Source organism: Salvia hispanica, chromosome 1 (assembly GCF_023119035.1).
Source record: "Salvia hispanica cultivar TCC Black 2014 chromosome 1, UniMelb_Shisp_WGS_1.0, whole genome shotgun sequence".
In the NCBI taxonomy this organism is placed as follows: Eukaryota; Viridiplantae; Streptophyta; class Magnoliopsida; order Lamiales; family Lamiaceae; genus Salvia; species Salvia hispanica.
The window spans coordinates 3136852-3149143 of record NC_062965.1 but is presented as its reverse complement, the minus strand read 5'-3'; the positions used below and the strand labels follow the sequence as shown (position 1 = coordinate 3149143).

General features: G+C 39.8%; 4 protein-coding genes across 5 annotated transcripts; 3 read left to right on the top strand and 1 right to left on the bottom strand.

Annotated features, from left to right (window-relative positions):
• Positions 1-267: 267 nt before the first annotated feature.
• Positions 268-2473, top strand: LOC125207966. The gene is made up of 2 exons (XM_048107496.1): positions 268-426; positions 537-2473. The coding sequence occupies exon 2, from the start codon at positions 776-778 to the stop codon at positions 2327-2329; it is 1554 nt and encodes a 517-aa protein (XP_047963453.1). The 5' UTR covers positions 268-426; positions 537-775; the 3' UTR covers positions 2330-2473.
• A 153-nt stretch (positions 2474-2626) lies between these two features.
• LOC125224345 (RING-H2 finger protein ATL51-like) lies at positions 2627-3121 on the top strand. The gene has a single exon (XM_048127732.1). The coding sequence runs from the start codon at positions 2627-2629 to the stop codon at positions 3119-3121; it is 495 nt and encodes a 164-aa protein (XP_047983689.1).
• A 2638-nt stretch (positions 3122-5759) lies between these two features.
• On the top strand, positions 5760-7786 carry LOC125207991 (actin-75-like). 2 transcript variants are annotated; one of them, XM_048107523.1, is made up of 4 exons: positions 5760-5802; positions 6137-6214; positions 6314-7150; positions 7233-7786. In XM_048107523.1, the coding sequence occupies exons 2-4, from the start codon at positions 6155-6157 to the stop codon at positions 7296-7298; spliced, it is 963 nt and encodes a 320-aa protein (XP_047963480.1). In that variant the 5' UTR covers positions 5760-5802; positions 6137-6154; the 3' UTR covers positions 7299-7786. The 2 variants fall into 2 exon arrangements, with proteins under 2 accessions (XP_047963480.1, XP_047963491.1); XM_048107534.1 differs by having other exon boundaries at positions 5774-5798.
• A 1120-nt stretch (positions 7787-8906) lies between these two features.
• LOC125224335 (heat shock cognate 70 kDa protein-like) lies at positions 8907-10828 on the bottom strand. Its single transcript, XM_048127720.1, has 2 exons — positions 10615-10828; positions 8907-10525 (listed from the first exon to the last, which is right to left on the bottom strand). The coding sequence occupies exons 1-2, from the start codon at positions 10826-10828 to the stop codon at positions 8907-8909; spliced, it is 1833 nt and encodes a 610-aa protein (XP_047983677.1).
• Between the last annotated feature and the right edge of the window lie 1464 nt (positions 10829-12292).

Here is a 12292-nt window from a genome sequence, read left to right as displayed (position 1 = left end):
AATCCCATTAGATTTTCTATTTTTATTTTTGTTTTTATTTTTATCATCTAATTTTGATACTCTTTCCTTTTAATTTTTATTTTTATTTTATGAAGAGTTGTATTAATTAATTTTGATACTCTTTCCTTTTATCAATTAAAATTTTAATTCAATATATTTTCGTATTTGCTTTGCTCTATCCTTATATCTACAATATCTTTATAATTTATTTCCTTATTTCCTTTCAATTTTATATCCATATTTATGGGCATTCCCTTTTTGCGAATATAGACGGCTTATTTGACTCGTTTGCCACCCTTTCACACCACCGTCAACTAACGCCGTCAGTTTATCGACACGGCGGTTCCAACTGGTGCAGGTCTCTCTCTCAATATCTTCCTCCTTTTTTCCACCGCCTCTCTCTCTCCCTCTCTCGTCGTCACTGAGGTACACACATCTGCTCTCTCTTGATTTTATGCTGCGATTTGTTTATGTTCTCGATTTCGATTTCTACTAGTGCAACCAATGAAGCGTTTCCCCTTTCTATCCGATTGCAGAATGAGCTGTTCCCAAATCTAACCTAAAATCGATTTTGATGGTGTTTGCGTGTGTCTCTATTTTGGACGTCGATTGAGATTGCTGTAATTCTGAATTAGCTTCGAATTTTAGGGCTTGTAGATCAGATCACTGTTTCCGTTTGATTTGAATCGTGTAAAGATGTGTTTTTGCTGCTTTTGTGCTTGATTGCTGCTGAAAGAGGTGGGGCTTTTGATTTCACTGAAACATTCGCATAAGGATGCCTACAAAAGAGCAGATTGGGGATAATTTACTCACAAACTTATCCATGGAGAGCAGCCATTTATCCACTCTGTTATCCATGGATTCGAGCTCTTCGAATCAGGATGAGAGGGTGAGAGAGTTCAATCGATGCGTTAACCTTTTGCATCTCCCTCCGGATATCAATCTGCCCCTCTGTGCTGAGCCCAGCCCCCCTCCCCAGCATACATGGAATGATGCTTGTGAAATGTTGGAGGTCAGCCTTGCGCCTCAGAACTACGACGTTGAGATCACTGGTAACGGTGTGTCTAAGGTTGGGAAGAAGTGTGCGAACGCGAAGCGCCTTGACAGCGTTTGGGGGGCGTGGTTCTTCTTTAGTTTCTACTTCAGGCCTGCTCTGAATGAGAAGTTCAAGGGGAAGATTGCGCGGGAGGCTAATGGGGTTTGCGATGGGTATGATAAGACGGATTTGAAGCTGGAGGTTTTCCTGGTGCAGCATGATATGGAGAATATATATATGTGGGTGTTTAAGGAGAGGCCGGAGAATGCTTTGGGGAAGATGCAGTTGAGGAGTTATATGAATGGGCATTCGCGCCAGGGGGACCGCCCCTTTCCGTTTAGTGCGGAGAAGGGTTTTGTCCGATCTCATAGAATGCAGAGGAAGCAATATAGGGGGCTTTCTAATCCTCAGTGTGTTCATGGCATAGAAATTGTTCCATCTCCTGTTCTTGCAGGACTTGACGAGGAAGATAGGAAGAGATGGAAGGAGCTGACGGGGAGAGATATTAATTTCTCAATCCCTCCCGAGGCTAGTGATTTTGGGTCGTGGAGAAACCTCTCTACAATGGAGTTTGAGATTGAGCGACCTTTGCAGCTGAAAGGTAATGTGAATTCACAGGTCAAGAAACTTCACAATGGTCCTGCTCTGAATCTGTCAGCTAAGCCTCGGGATAATCTAAACGGTGAGGTAATGGAGCTGAAGGGAGCTGCCCCTGCTGCTAAGCGTAAAAAGAACTTCTTTCCACACGGAAGTGACGATGATTGTGATTTGGCGAGCGACTCCCAGGACAGGATCTTGGAGATTCATGCCATCGAGCCCTCTTGGCTAAGCGAGTTTGGTGGTGTTATGAGGAGTGCATATGGCCCGGTGACAGCTGCAAAAACTATTTATGAGGATGATAAAGGATTCTTGATTCTCGTCAGCATGCCGTTTGCTGATCTGCAGAGGGTGAAGGTAACATGGAGGAACACTCTCTCACATGGGATCGTGAAGATATCCTGCGTGAGCACTGGTTGTATGCCGATTATCAAGAGAAAAGATAGGACATTCAAGCTGACCGATACAGCACCTGAGCACTGCCCTCAAGGGGAGTTCATCAGGGAAATTTCGCTTCCAACTCGCATCCCGGAAGACGCCAAACTGGAGGCGTATGGGGACTCAACGGGGACTATGCTCGAGATCCTCGTGCCAAAGCATCGCGTTGGGCCAGAAGAGCACGAGGTTCATGTGTGCCTCCGCCCTTCTCCTTGGACTGATCCAGCTTATGTGGATTGGACAGAAGCCTTGGTATGAAATAGTCCTTAGATTCTTTTCAATTATTTGATTATCTGCTGCTATCATTCTGATTCAGCCCTTAAAATGTTATATATTTCTTGTTTTTCAAATGTCTCTTTCTGTTTGTCGCTACTTCACTTAATCAAAGAAAACATTGTCACATTGCTCTGTGTTTTATTTCATCTCATCTTAATAAAATGGTAATAATAGTAGTAGAAGCAGGCAAATAGATGGTGACTTCCCATAAAATAAAAGTCAATAGTAACATTCTTGCTATATCCGTCACCAAACTCAAACAAACACACCAACAAAGCCATGGCAGATGACGAAAACAACGGCCTCGTGCTCAAGCTGATCATCTGCCTCATCGCGGCCGCGTCTGCTGCGGTCGTCGTCACCGTCTACCACTGTGTCACGGCAAGGTACGCGCGGCCGCAGCCTACCCCGAGCCGGCGGTGGCTGCCGCCGTTGGAGGTGCAGCAGCACGAGATGAGTGTGAGTCTGGAGCACTCCGTGGCGGAGCTCCTCCCGGCTCATAAACACAGCAAGGGCGCGGGATCGGACAGGGTGGATGACAGTATGTGTGCAATTTGCTTGTGTAAGTTTGAAGAGGGCGAGGAGCTCCGGACCCTGCCGGAGTGCTCGCACTCGTTCCACGTGGCGTGCATCGATATGTGGCTTTGTTCGCATTGGAACTGCCCGATCTGTCGCTCTGCAGTTGGGGTGTTCGGTTCGGCTGCGCCGAGGCTTATGCACTTGCTCAATCCGAGCAGTATAACGCAAAATACAAGCCCCATTGAAACATTGTGATAGTTACACTTTCTTGTCTCAATTTCTTTGAAATATTCGATCCGTTGGATTTTTCTGGTAATATGCAAAGGAGAATTCTTCAATTTGGTGAGCTTGTTTTCTTGAAAAATCAATGGAGTAATAATTTTTCATTTAACTGTAACTACAGTGATTCAAATTTCGACGACATATTAAACAGAAATTTTGCATTTTAGCAATTGAGTTACAATTTGCAGCTCTCTGAGGATGAAGCATAATATCATGGCCACTTTTTAAGAAGGAAGCATTGATTGAAATTTTCCAACCTGCAATCTCATTCTCTCTCTCCAATTTTTCTTTTTACTGTTTTTCTTCAAATTATTGTTTGTTTTCTGGTATCACGGTTTGCCTTTGGAATCCTGATCAGGATCTATGTTCAGTTTGTAGCTTATTTCTTAGTTTATTCTTTTGTAAAATGCACAAAATATTGGTGTCATAAATTTAAAAACTTGACAACACTTTGCATTTGCTATTTCGTAAGTGATTTTTTTTCATGTGAGGTGCAATGTTTGAATTAGATATTTTTAACAATGTACTTAAATACATAAATAATTGTTTGCAAATATAATGTTTTTTAAACTAATAATAGTACATTTGAATATGAAAAGTACATCGCAAATTATGTTTTTATTTATATAAACTATAAATTGTTGTGTTCAAGAGAATCAGGATTAATGTTCAAAAGACATGTCATTTTCCATCAAATGGATTTTTGGTGTATGAGGGAAAGAAAACAAAGATTTTTATTAAATAGGAGGAAAATAAAAGATAAAAACTTCTGAAAAATAAAAATAAAGTAAATATCACAGCTCAATTACATACTATATGTATGACAAAAATTTTGGTAAACATTCACCTACATGACAAAAGTGAAATTTTTTCAATCATTATAGTCTTCGTTAATTTTAGAATAGGCTAAATTCCTTGTTCACTTAGATGGATCCAACCTACAATTTGAGCTAATTTGCCTGATCCATCTCACTTATTAATATTTTAACCTGAGATATATTGATCATTGGTTTGGTTCTGACAATCTAAAAGCATCTCCAATAGCGGCTAGCCCAGGGGCTAGTCGATTCGCGTCGCTAGCTAGCCGAACCATTGGAATCGGCCAGCGCGTTTTCAGCGAGAGAATAGGCGAGCGCACGCTGATTTGTGGGCGCTCGCCGATGCGCTGACCGCCATTGTGGCGTGCCGATCGGCCAGCGCCCATTATTTATTTATTTTTTTTGAAATTTTTTTAAAAACAATATATACGCGATTTTAGTTTCATTTTCATTTGCACCACTTGTTTTAACGGGTTTTCTCTCTCTCTAAATTTCTGTACAAGAGCAACATCGAGCAATGGACATCCCACGACCTCCCCGGATGCTAAGGAGTTTCCGACCCCTCCATCCTTTGCTCGTCGCCCTCGCCGGTTGGCCAAAAGCGGGCGCAACGGGCGAGAGGGGATCCTCCCCTCTATCGCCCCCGGAGGTCATCTCGGCACCCCCCCCACGCGCGTACACCTTATTCTCGCGTCAAAAAATGGAGGAATGGATGTACGCGGTCTTCCAAGAGTGGAGGGCCGCAACTGACCCTACGGAGAAGAGGTTTCTTCACTCGATGCTCGAGAACATGCAGGTGGATTTGGTACCACGAGGGCACTGATGGGGGGCTCAGATACCCCCACCGATGTGGAGGTCCCGGGTGGCGGCAACGATGAGGAGTAGAGAGCGGTGGGGCTCGTGTGTGGAATCCCGTTTTTTTTTTTAAATCATGTATTTTTTTTATCTATGTACCTTTTTTTTAATCAAACGAATGAATTTCACGTATATGTCTCGTAAATTTAATTCCGTAATTTATCGTAAATTTAATTCTGTAAATGTAGTTGTTTTTGAATTATTTTTATTGCGGCTGGCCTTAGGCTAGCCTATTTGAGTAAAATGATGATGTGGCGGGTGGAATTTTAGTGCTGATGACGTGGCAAAATTAGAGGGTATTAATGTCAATTCTCTCTAATTAAAATCATCTTAAAACTTTAAATTTACATTACTCTCTCGATTTAAATTATTTTTTCTCAAAAAATATATCAAATTAAAGATAATTTTATAAGGATTCCAACGAGATGTCAATTGCATATGTTCCGACGACATTCGGATGATGAAATTTGATATTTTTTATTTTAGTTTTCGTAAATGTTGATAACCAGATTTTTATCAACAAATACATCAAAAAATCTCAATAAAACCATGTAAAATTCTTAATAAATATATGTTGATTTTTTCTCATTCCTAGTGTTAATATTCTTATGTCATACGCTATATTAATACACTATATTAATTAAAATAACATCCGATATTTATGTCATTTATCTTTTCTCTATTGATAATATGATAGGGTTAGTTTGAGAGATATATATTAGTATAAAAATATTATACTACTATATTGATACTTTGAAAACGACATTGAAAATATGCAAATAGAATTTGTTTGAAGTGAAATGAGAGTTAAAGCATGCAAATAGGAAGAGTGGTGCGGTTCAAAAATTGAGCGAATAACAAAGGAGCTGTAAATTCGGAGCTATGGAATAATCAGGTCCACTCCTCTTTGTATATAGTTACACATTCATTCGCAATCTCTCCAGATCGATTCCCTAATTCTGTATTCACAATTTTGCGTAGGTGTATTTTCACTTTCTCTCTCATGCTTTTCTGCTGCTGCATTTGGATTTTGATGTGTTGATGTAATTTTAATCCAGATATAGCTAAATGCATTTAGATTTGATTGGATGATGAAATTGTTTGCATGAAAAATGATTTTTTCCTTTGAAGAAAATTGGGTAGTTAATTGCGCATATATGATCCGATCGTTAATTTGATCCAAAATTGATTATTCTGGTTTTGTTGGATTATTGTTTTTGGAAATCGTATTTTGTTGTTCGAGCATGTTTTGGTTTGATTATTCATAGCGACGCTATCTTTTCTGTGTATGTGCTTACTGTTAATCTGTTTTCAGCTGAAAAACTAGTTTAAAATGGCGGAATCCGAGGATATTCAACCACTCGTCTGTGATAATGGAACTGGAATGGTTAAGGTATAGATAAAAAGTGTTATCAGTGTGATGAGATCATCGATTTTGTTGATTTGATTATGCATTAGTGAATGGTATCAAATTGAGGTATTGTTTGTATAGGCTGGCTTTGCTGGAGATGATGCTCCACGAGCTGTGTTCCCTAGCATTGTAGGGAGGCCCCGCCACACCGGTGTGATGGTTGGTATGGGCCAGAAAGATGCATATGTTGGGGACGAGGCTCAGTCGAAGAGAGGTATTCTGACTTTGAAGTACCCCATCGAGCATGGTATTGTCAATAATTGGGATGACATGGAGAAGATTTGGCATCACACGTTTTACAATGAGCTCCGTGTGGCCCCGGAGGAGCACCCAATCCTTCTCACAGAAGCGCCCCTGAATCCAAAGGCTAACAGGGAGAAGATGACTCAGATCATGTTTGAGACATTCAATGCTCCTGCCATGTACGTCGCTATCCAGGCCGTCCTGTCCCTGTACACCACCTCAGCAGAGCGAGAAATTGTGAGGGACATGAAGGAGAAGCTGTCCTACATTGCTCTTGACTACGAGCAGGAGCTTGAGACTGCAAGAACCAGCTCCTCAGTGGAGAAGAGCTTCGAGCTGCCTGATGGGCAAGTCATTACCATTGGCAATGAGCGTTTCCGTTGCCCTGAGGTCCTCTTCCAGCCTTCAATGATCGGTATGGAAGCAGCGGGTATCCATGAGACCACCTACAACTCCATCATGAAGTGCGACGTGGATATTAGGAAGGATCTCTACAGCAACATTGTTCTCAGTGGTGGTACTACTATGTTCACTGGTATTGCTGATAGAATGAGCAAGGAGATCACCGCCCTTGCTCCCAGCAGCATGAAGATTAAGGTCGTCGCTCCTCCTGAGAGGAAATACAGTGTCTGGATTGGAGGCTCCATTTTGGCCTCTCTCAGTACCTTCCAACAGGTTACTTCTTTTACCAATGATCAATTTTCAATCAACCAAACTTCACTTTTAGTCTTCTAACTTGACTATCTTATGTATACAGATGTGGATATCCAAATCCGAATATGATGAGTCGGGTCCATCCATTGTTCACAGGAAATGTTTCTAAGCAGGCCATCTCACAACGTTTTGGCACTGGTGATCTATCGGTGGTCAAGATCAATTTTTGGATTTTAATTTTCATTGAGATGGTAAAGAGTGTTTTTTTTTTCATTGTTCCTATTCTTTAATTTGTTCTTCGTTTAGCTACAAAAAAATTGGTATGGAAAGTAGATGTCCGATAACATGGGCATGTCCTGGTAAAAGTTAGATAAATAACTTGACGTTCCAGTTTGATTGAGGAAGAGTAGAAGTCCATGCAACTATAGATGAGGTCTTGATCATTTTCTGGGGAATATTTGGTTCATCTTGAGCTGGTACTAAGAGCGCATTGTATGCCATCTCTGCAACTCATGTCGCGCTCTGCTGTTTTTCCTCAAATCTACAAGGGATGTTAAGAGAAATAAATTAGGATGGATTTGTATTCTTTTATGCTTTTATTACATCTTTTAGTGTGTAGATTTTGTTCAAGATTCTTAATAAAATGTTGCGTTATTTCATTGGAAGAAAGTGCTCTTTCTAAGTTCAGTTGTTGAATTTTTTTCATTATCACATACACACACACGCATACACACTGTATAACATGCATATAATACAGCATTGTCCAATACATAAATATTTGTGCATGAAAAGATTTGGATAATTTTGTTCTTGATGAAGTTAGATAAAACCAACCAAGGACTTTTACTTGAATAAAAACCAGGAATTCCTATCAGCAACTATATAAATTGGTGCATCTCTATTTCCTCTTTTATTTGGTTCAATTGAGGTTGTAAACTAGACTCATTCTTTTCTTGCTATATACTACTCCATATTAACTCCTGGAACTAGTCCTTTGATTGACTGGATAAAGGATTTTCTGCAAATAGATTTACAGCAGGTGTTGGGGCAATCACCTATCAAGCTCTTCAATAACGACAGATGGTACCAAGTGTAATCCCCTGCTTCGAAGGTCAGACATTTCTTCTCCTGTCTGCATTGTTGTTTGGTCTCTTGATATAATGTAAAACATGTCCTGGAAGTATATAGCGAAAATGTGAAACACTAAGCAAAGATGGCCTGAGAAGGAAAAGCCGCGGAAGATACTAGAAACGATTAGGTTGTGTGAGCTATAAGACATTTAGAACAAGCTATTGTAAAACACCTTAATCTGGTCTTAAGTGCTTGGATTGAAACAGAGCCTCAAGCAGACTAAGGCTGTGTCTGTCTGGAAAAGAATTGAAGCACTGAGAACAAAATAGAAGCAGATATAGTTTGATTATCTGTTGTTGCAAATTATAAGCTGTTCTGTCAGTTGCTACCTTGACATCAATTAAGTAATGTTCAGATGCACCATACTCAAATAACTATGGATAGTATTTATTCAATTTAACATAAAGAGAGGATGCTGAAAGAAATTGCTGTTTGTGTGATTCGTGTCGCAGTAATAGGGTTTGTTTCATTTATTTCTGCTGTAATTTTTCTTTGTTCATTTGACTTGCTTGTAGTATTAGTTTTCATTGGTAAGTAGGAGTACTATAATTACTTATATAGCAAAAAGCAGATAATATTTATTAAGAGTAAGGACCCCCAACATCATCTAATCTATGTAGTCAGCTACTTCATCCCAATCAACTACTTAATCCTCTTCATAAATCTTGGTGATGATGGGATTATAAACTCTCTCGAGCTCCTTCATCTTATGTTTAAAATCATCAGCCTCTGCAGATTTGTTTGAAACCAACCACTGTATAGTAGACATCAAAGCATCATTGATCGTCTTCATGTCATCTGCTGTGAGCTTGGCTGCAATCTTGTCATACTCAATTGCTTTGAACATGTTGTACATATACTTTTTCAAACCATTCTTGGCCTCAGCTTTCCTTTCCTTCTCCAGACCCTGCATCATCTTCCTTATCTCTTCCTGGGACAGCCTACCCTTGTAGTCGATTGTGATCTCGTTCTTGACTCCGGTCGCCATGTCTTCTGCCGATACATTCATGATACCATCTGCATCAATGTCGAAGCACACATTGATTCCAGGAATGCCCCTTGGCGCCGGGGGTATGCCTTTGAGCTCAAATTTCCCTAACAGATTATTGCCTCTTATCGTTGTTTTTTCACCCTCGTACACCTTGATCTCCACACTGGTCTGATTGTCCGCGCACGTGGTGAATATCTCCTCACTTGTTGTCGGGATGGGGGTATTCTTCGGAATTAAAACTTCCATCTGACCTTCAACTCCACGAATGCCGAGAGAGAAAGGAGTAACATCCATCAGAACCACACTCTCCACTTTCTCATTGCCTTCACCACTCAGCTTGGCAGCTAGCACTGCAGCACCGTAGGCCACAGCTTCGTCTGGGTTTATGGTCTTGCACAACTCCTTCCCATCGAACAAATCCTTAAGCATCTGCTGCATCTTGGGAATTCTCGTCGATCCTCCCACCAGCACGACCTCATCCACGTTGCTCTTATCCATCTTTGCATCACACAAGCATTTCTCAACCTGCTTAATACACTTTCTGAATAAATCCATGTTAAGTTTCTCAAATTCAACACGAGTGATAGTCGAAAACAGATCAATCCCCTCAAACAAGGAGTCAATATCAAGTGTGGTTTCGGAAGCCGAGGAAAGTATCCTCTTGGCTCTTTCACAAGCAGCCCTCAATCTCCTCAAAGCCCTTCGGTTCCCACTGATATCTACATCATTGATGCGTTTGAACTCTTGCACGAAGTGATTCACCATCCTGTTGTTGAAGTCTTGCCCTCCGAGATGGGCATCACCAGCAGTAACCCTCACCTCAACAATATCCGCCTCTATCGTGGCCACGCACACATCGAAAGTGCCACCACCAAGGTCGAAAATCAGCACATTCTTAGCCACACTACCCCCTTTATCAAGACCGTATGCGATGGCTGCAGCAGTAGGCTCATTGATGATCCTCACAACGTTAAGGCCAGCAATGTTTCCAGCATCCTTGGTGGCCCGGCGCTGAGAGTCGTTGAAGTAAGCAGGCACGGTGATCACAACATTCTTGACAGATGATCCAAGATAAGCCTCGGCGACATCCTTCATCTTAGAGAGCACCATCGAAGAGATCTCCTCAGCTGAAAACTGTCTCTTCTCTCCTTTGTAGGAGACTTCTATCATAGGCTTGTCGATATTAGGGTGAGGAATGACTTTGAATGGCCATAGTTTCATGTCACTCGTAACCATTGGGTCACTGAATTTCCGGCCAATCAGCCTCTTTGCATCTATAACAACATAATAAGAGCAAGTGTAACTAACTAAAAAATCAGCTAAGTTAGTTTTAAGCATGTAAAGAGAGAACTAATTATCTTACCGAAAACTGTGTTAGTAGGATTAAGGGCGACTTGATCTTTAGCGGCGTTGCCGACGAGACGCTCGGTGCGGGTGAAGGCGACGTAAGAGGGCGTGGTGCGGTTGCCCCGATCATTCGGTATAATCTCAACGTGGCCGTGCTTCCAAACTGCGGCGCATGAATATGTCGTCCCCAAATCTATCCCGATCGCCCGTGCTTCGCCATTTTCCGCCATTGATGATTCGATAAACAAACAATTTTGTTTTGTGGAAAGAACTACTAAAATGCAAGATTTATAAACCTCAGCAGTATAGATAAGCTCTGCAGGAAATCTAGAATGAAATCTAAGGTTCACACCACCTCTATAAATAAGAGCAATGATAGCCTCTTTCCATATCTGCATACGATCATATCTACATGTGCCCAACTCGACTTAACGTCTTGTAATAAATCAATTGTCATGAGAATATTTACTTCATTTGTATAAAAAAAATACAGTTAAATTTTTGTTATTTCGGTCCATCCTTAAAATAGCGCATTTTATTTTGGTCCATCCTTAAAGTAAGAGTCATTTTTTTTACTAATGATATTTGAATAACTTTTTCCTCTTATTTCACTTTACCATTTATATAGAAATCTATGACATTCTCAAATTCTCTATTTTACGAGACAGATGGAGTAAGAATAAGATTAATATTCCATTCGTACGGGATTAGGAATCTCAATTGAGTTCGGTACAAGATCTAAATGAAACATGAATTGTAAAAAACAGTAGAATGTGATTATCGCGTTAAACGTGTATCAGACGAAGATAGTGCTCACATAATCACATAAGATAATATAGCATATCATTTCTTTTATACGTTCAATTCAAATAATTCTAAGTTAACGTGTCTATTTAAGAAATAAAGGATGAAATTGTTTTTTGTGCTAAGTTTGTTGTTTATAATATTTCCTTGTTCTTCTGGCCCTTTCAAATTTTATACAGGTAAATTTCTAAGCTCTATTTTATACTACTGTTAATAGTAGTACTATTTTAATTAATTTTTTTAGAGAAAGCATTCCCTAACTTTTTTAAAAGACCGCGTCAAGATCTGAATTGAATTTGAAACCATTAATTTTGGACATTAATCATTTTAGACATTTTACTATTACTAGTACTATTTGGCCACATTTTTTTCAGCTAGATTTATTTTCACATCGCACTCCACGTTTCAAATTACTCATTATTATAACTTGACTGTATTATCAATCGATTTCAGTTCAGCCTATCAATCAATCAGATAAGTCACGGTTTCGACTTCTATGGCAAATTCTGCAAACAACGAATATGGCTAATAATATCTCCCACGAATACACACATGCATATAGAATTAATAATTTAAATATTACTTCTCTTCTCCAGTCCTATTCAAGACGTCTATCTTTCTATTTAAGTTTGTCTAAATGTTCATTTTCTAAGTTAACATATCTATTTAAAAAATAAAGGATGAAATTGTTTTTTTTTTAAGTTTGTTGTTTATAATATTTCATTGTTCATCTGGCCCTTACAATTTTTATACAGGCATATTTCTAAGCTCTATTTTATACTACTGTTAATGGTACTCTCTCCGTCCCCCATAATTTGTCACCATTTGAACCGGCGCAGGTTTTAAGAAATGTAATAGAGTGTGAGTTGAAAAAGTTGGTGACACGTGGG

Excerpts from the sequence above, each read along its gene's own strand:
- LOC125207966 (XM_048107496.1), top strand. The coding sequence starts at position 776 with ATGCCTACAAAAGAGCAGATTGGGGATAATTTACTCACAAACTTATCC.
- LOC125224345 (XM_048127732.1), top strand. The coding sequence starts at position 2,627 with ATGGCAGATGACGAAAACAACGGCCTCGTGCTCAAGCTGATCATCTGC.
- LOC125207991 (XM_048107523.1), top strand. The coding sequence starts at position 6,155 with ATGGCGGAATCCGAGGATATTCAACCACTCGTCTGTGATAATGGAACT. Across the intron at positions 6,215-6,313 it reads ATGGAACTGGAATGGTTAAG|GCTGGCTTTGCTGGAGATGA; the intron begins GTATAGATAAAA and ends TTGTTTGTATAG. Across the intron at positions 7,151-7,232 it reads CTCTCAGTACCTTCCAACAG|ATGTGGATATCCAAATCCGA; the intron begins GTTACTTCTTTT and ends TTATGTATACAG.
- LOC125224335 (XM_048127720.1), bottom strand. The coding sequence starts at position 10,828 with ATGGCGGAAAATGGCGAAGCACGGGCGATCGGGATAGATTTGGGGACG. Across the intron at positions 10,526-10,614 it reads TCCTACTAACACAGTTTTCG|ATGCAAAGAGGCTGATTGGC; the intron begins GTAAGATAATTA and ends ATGTTGTTATAG.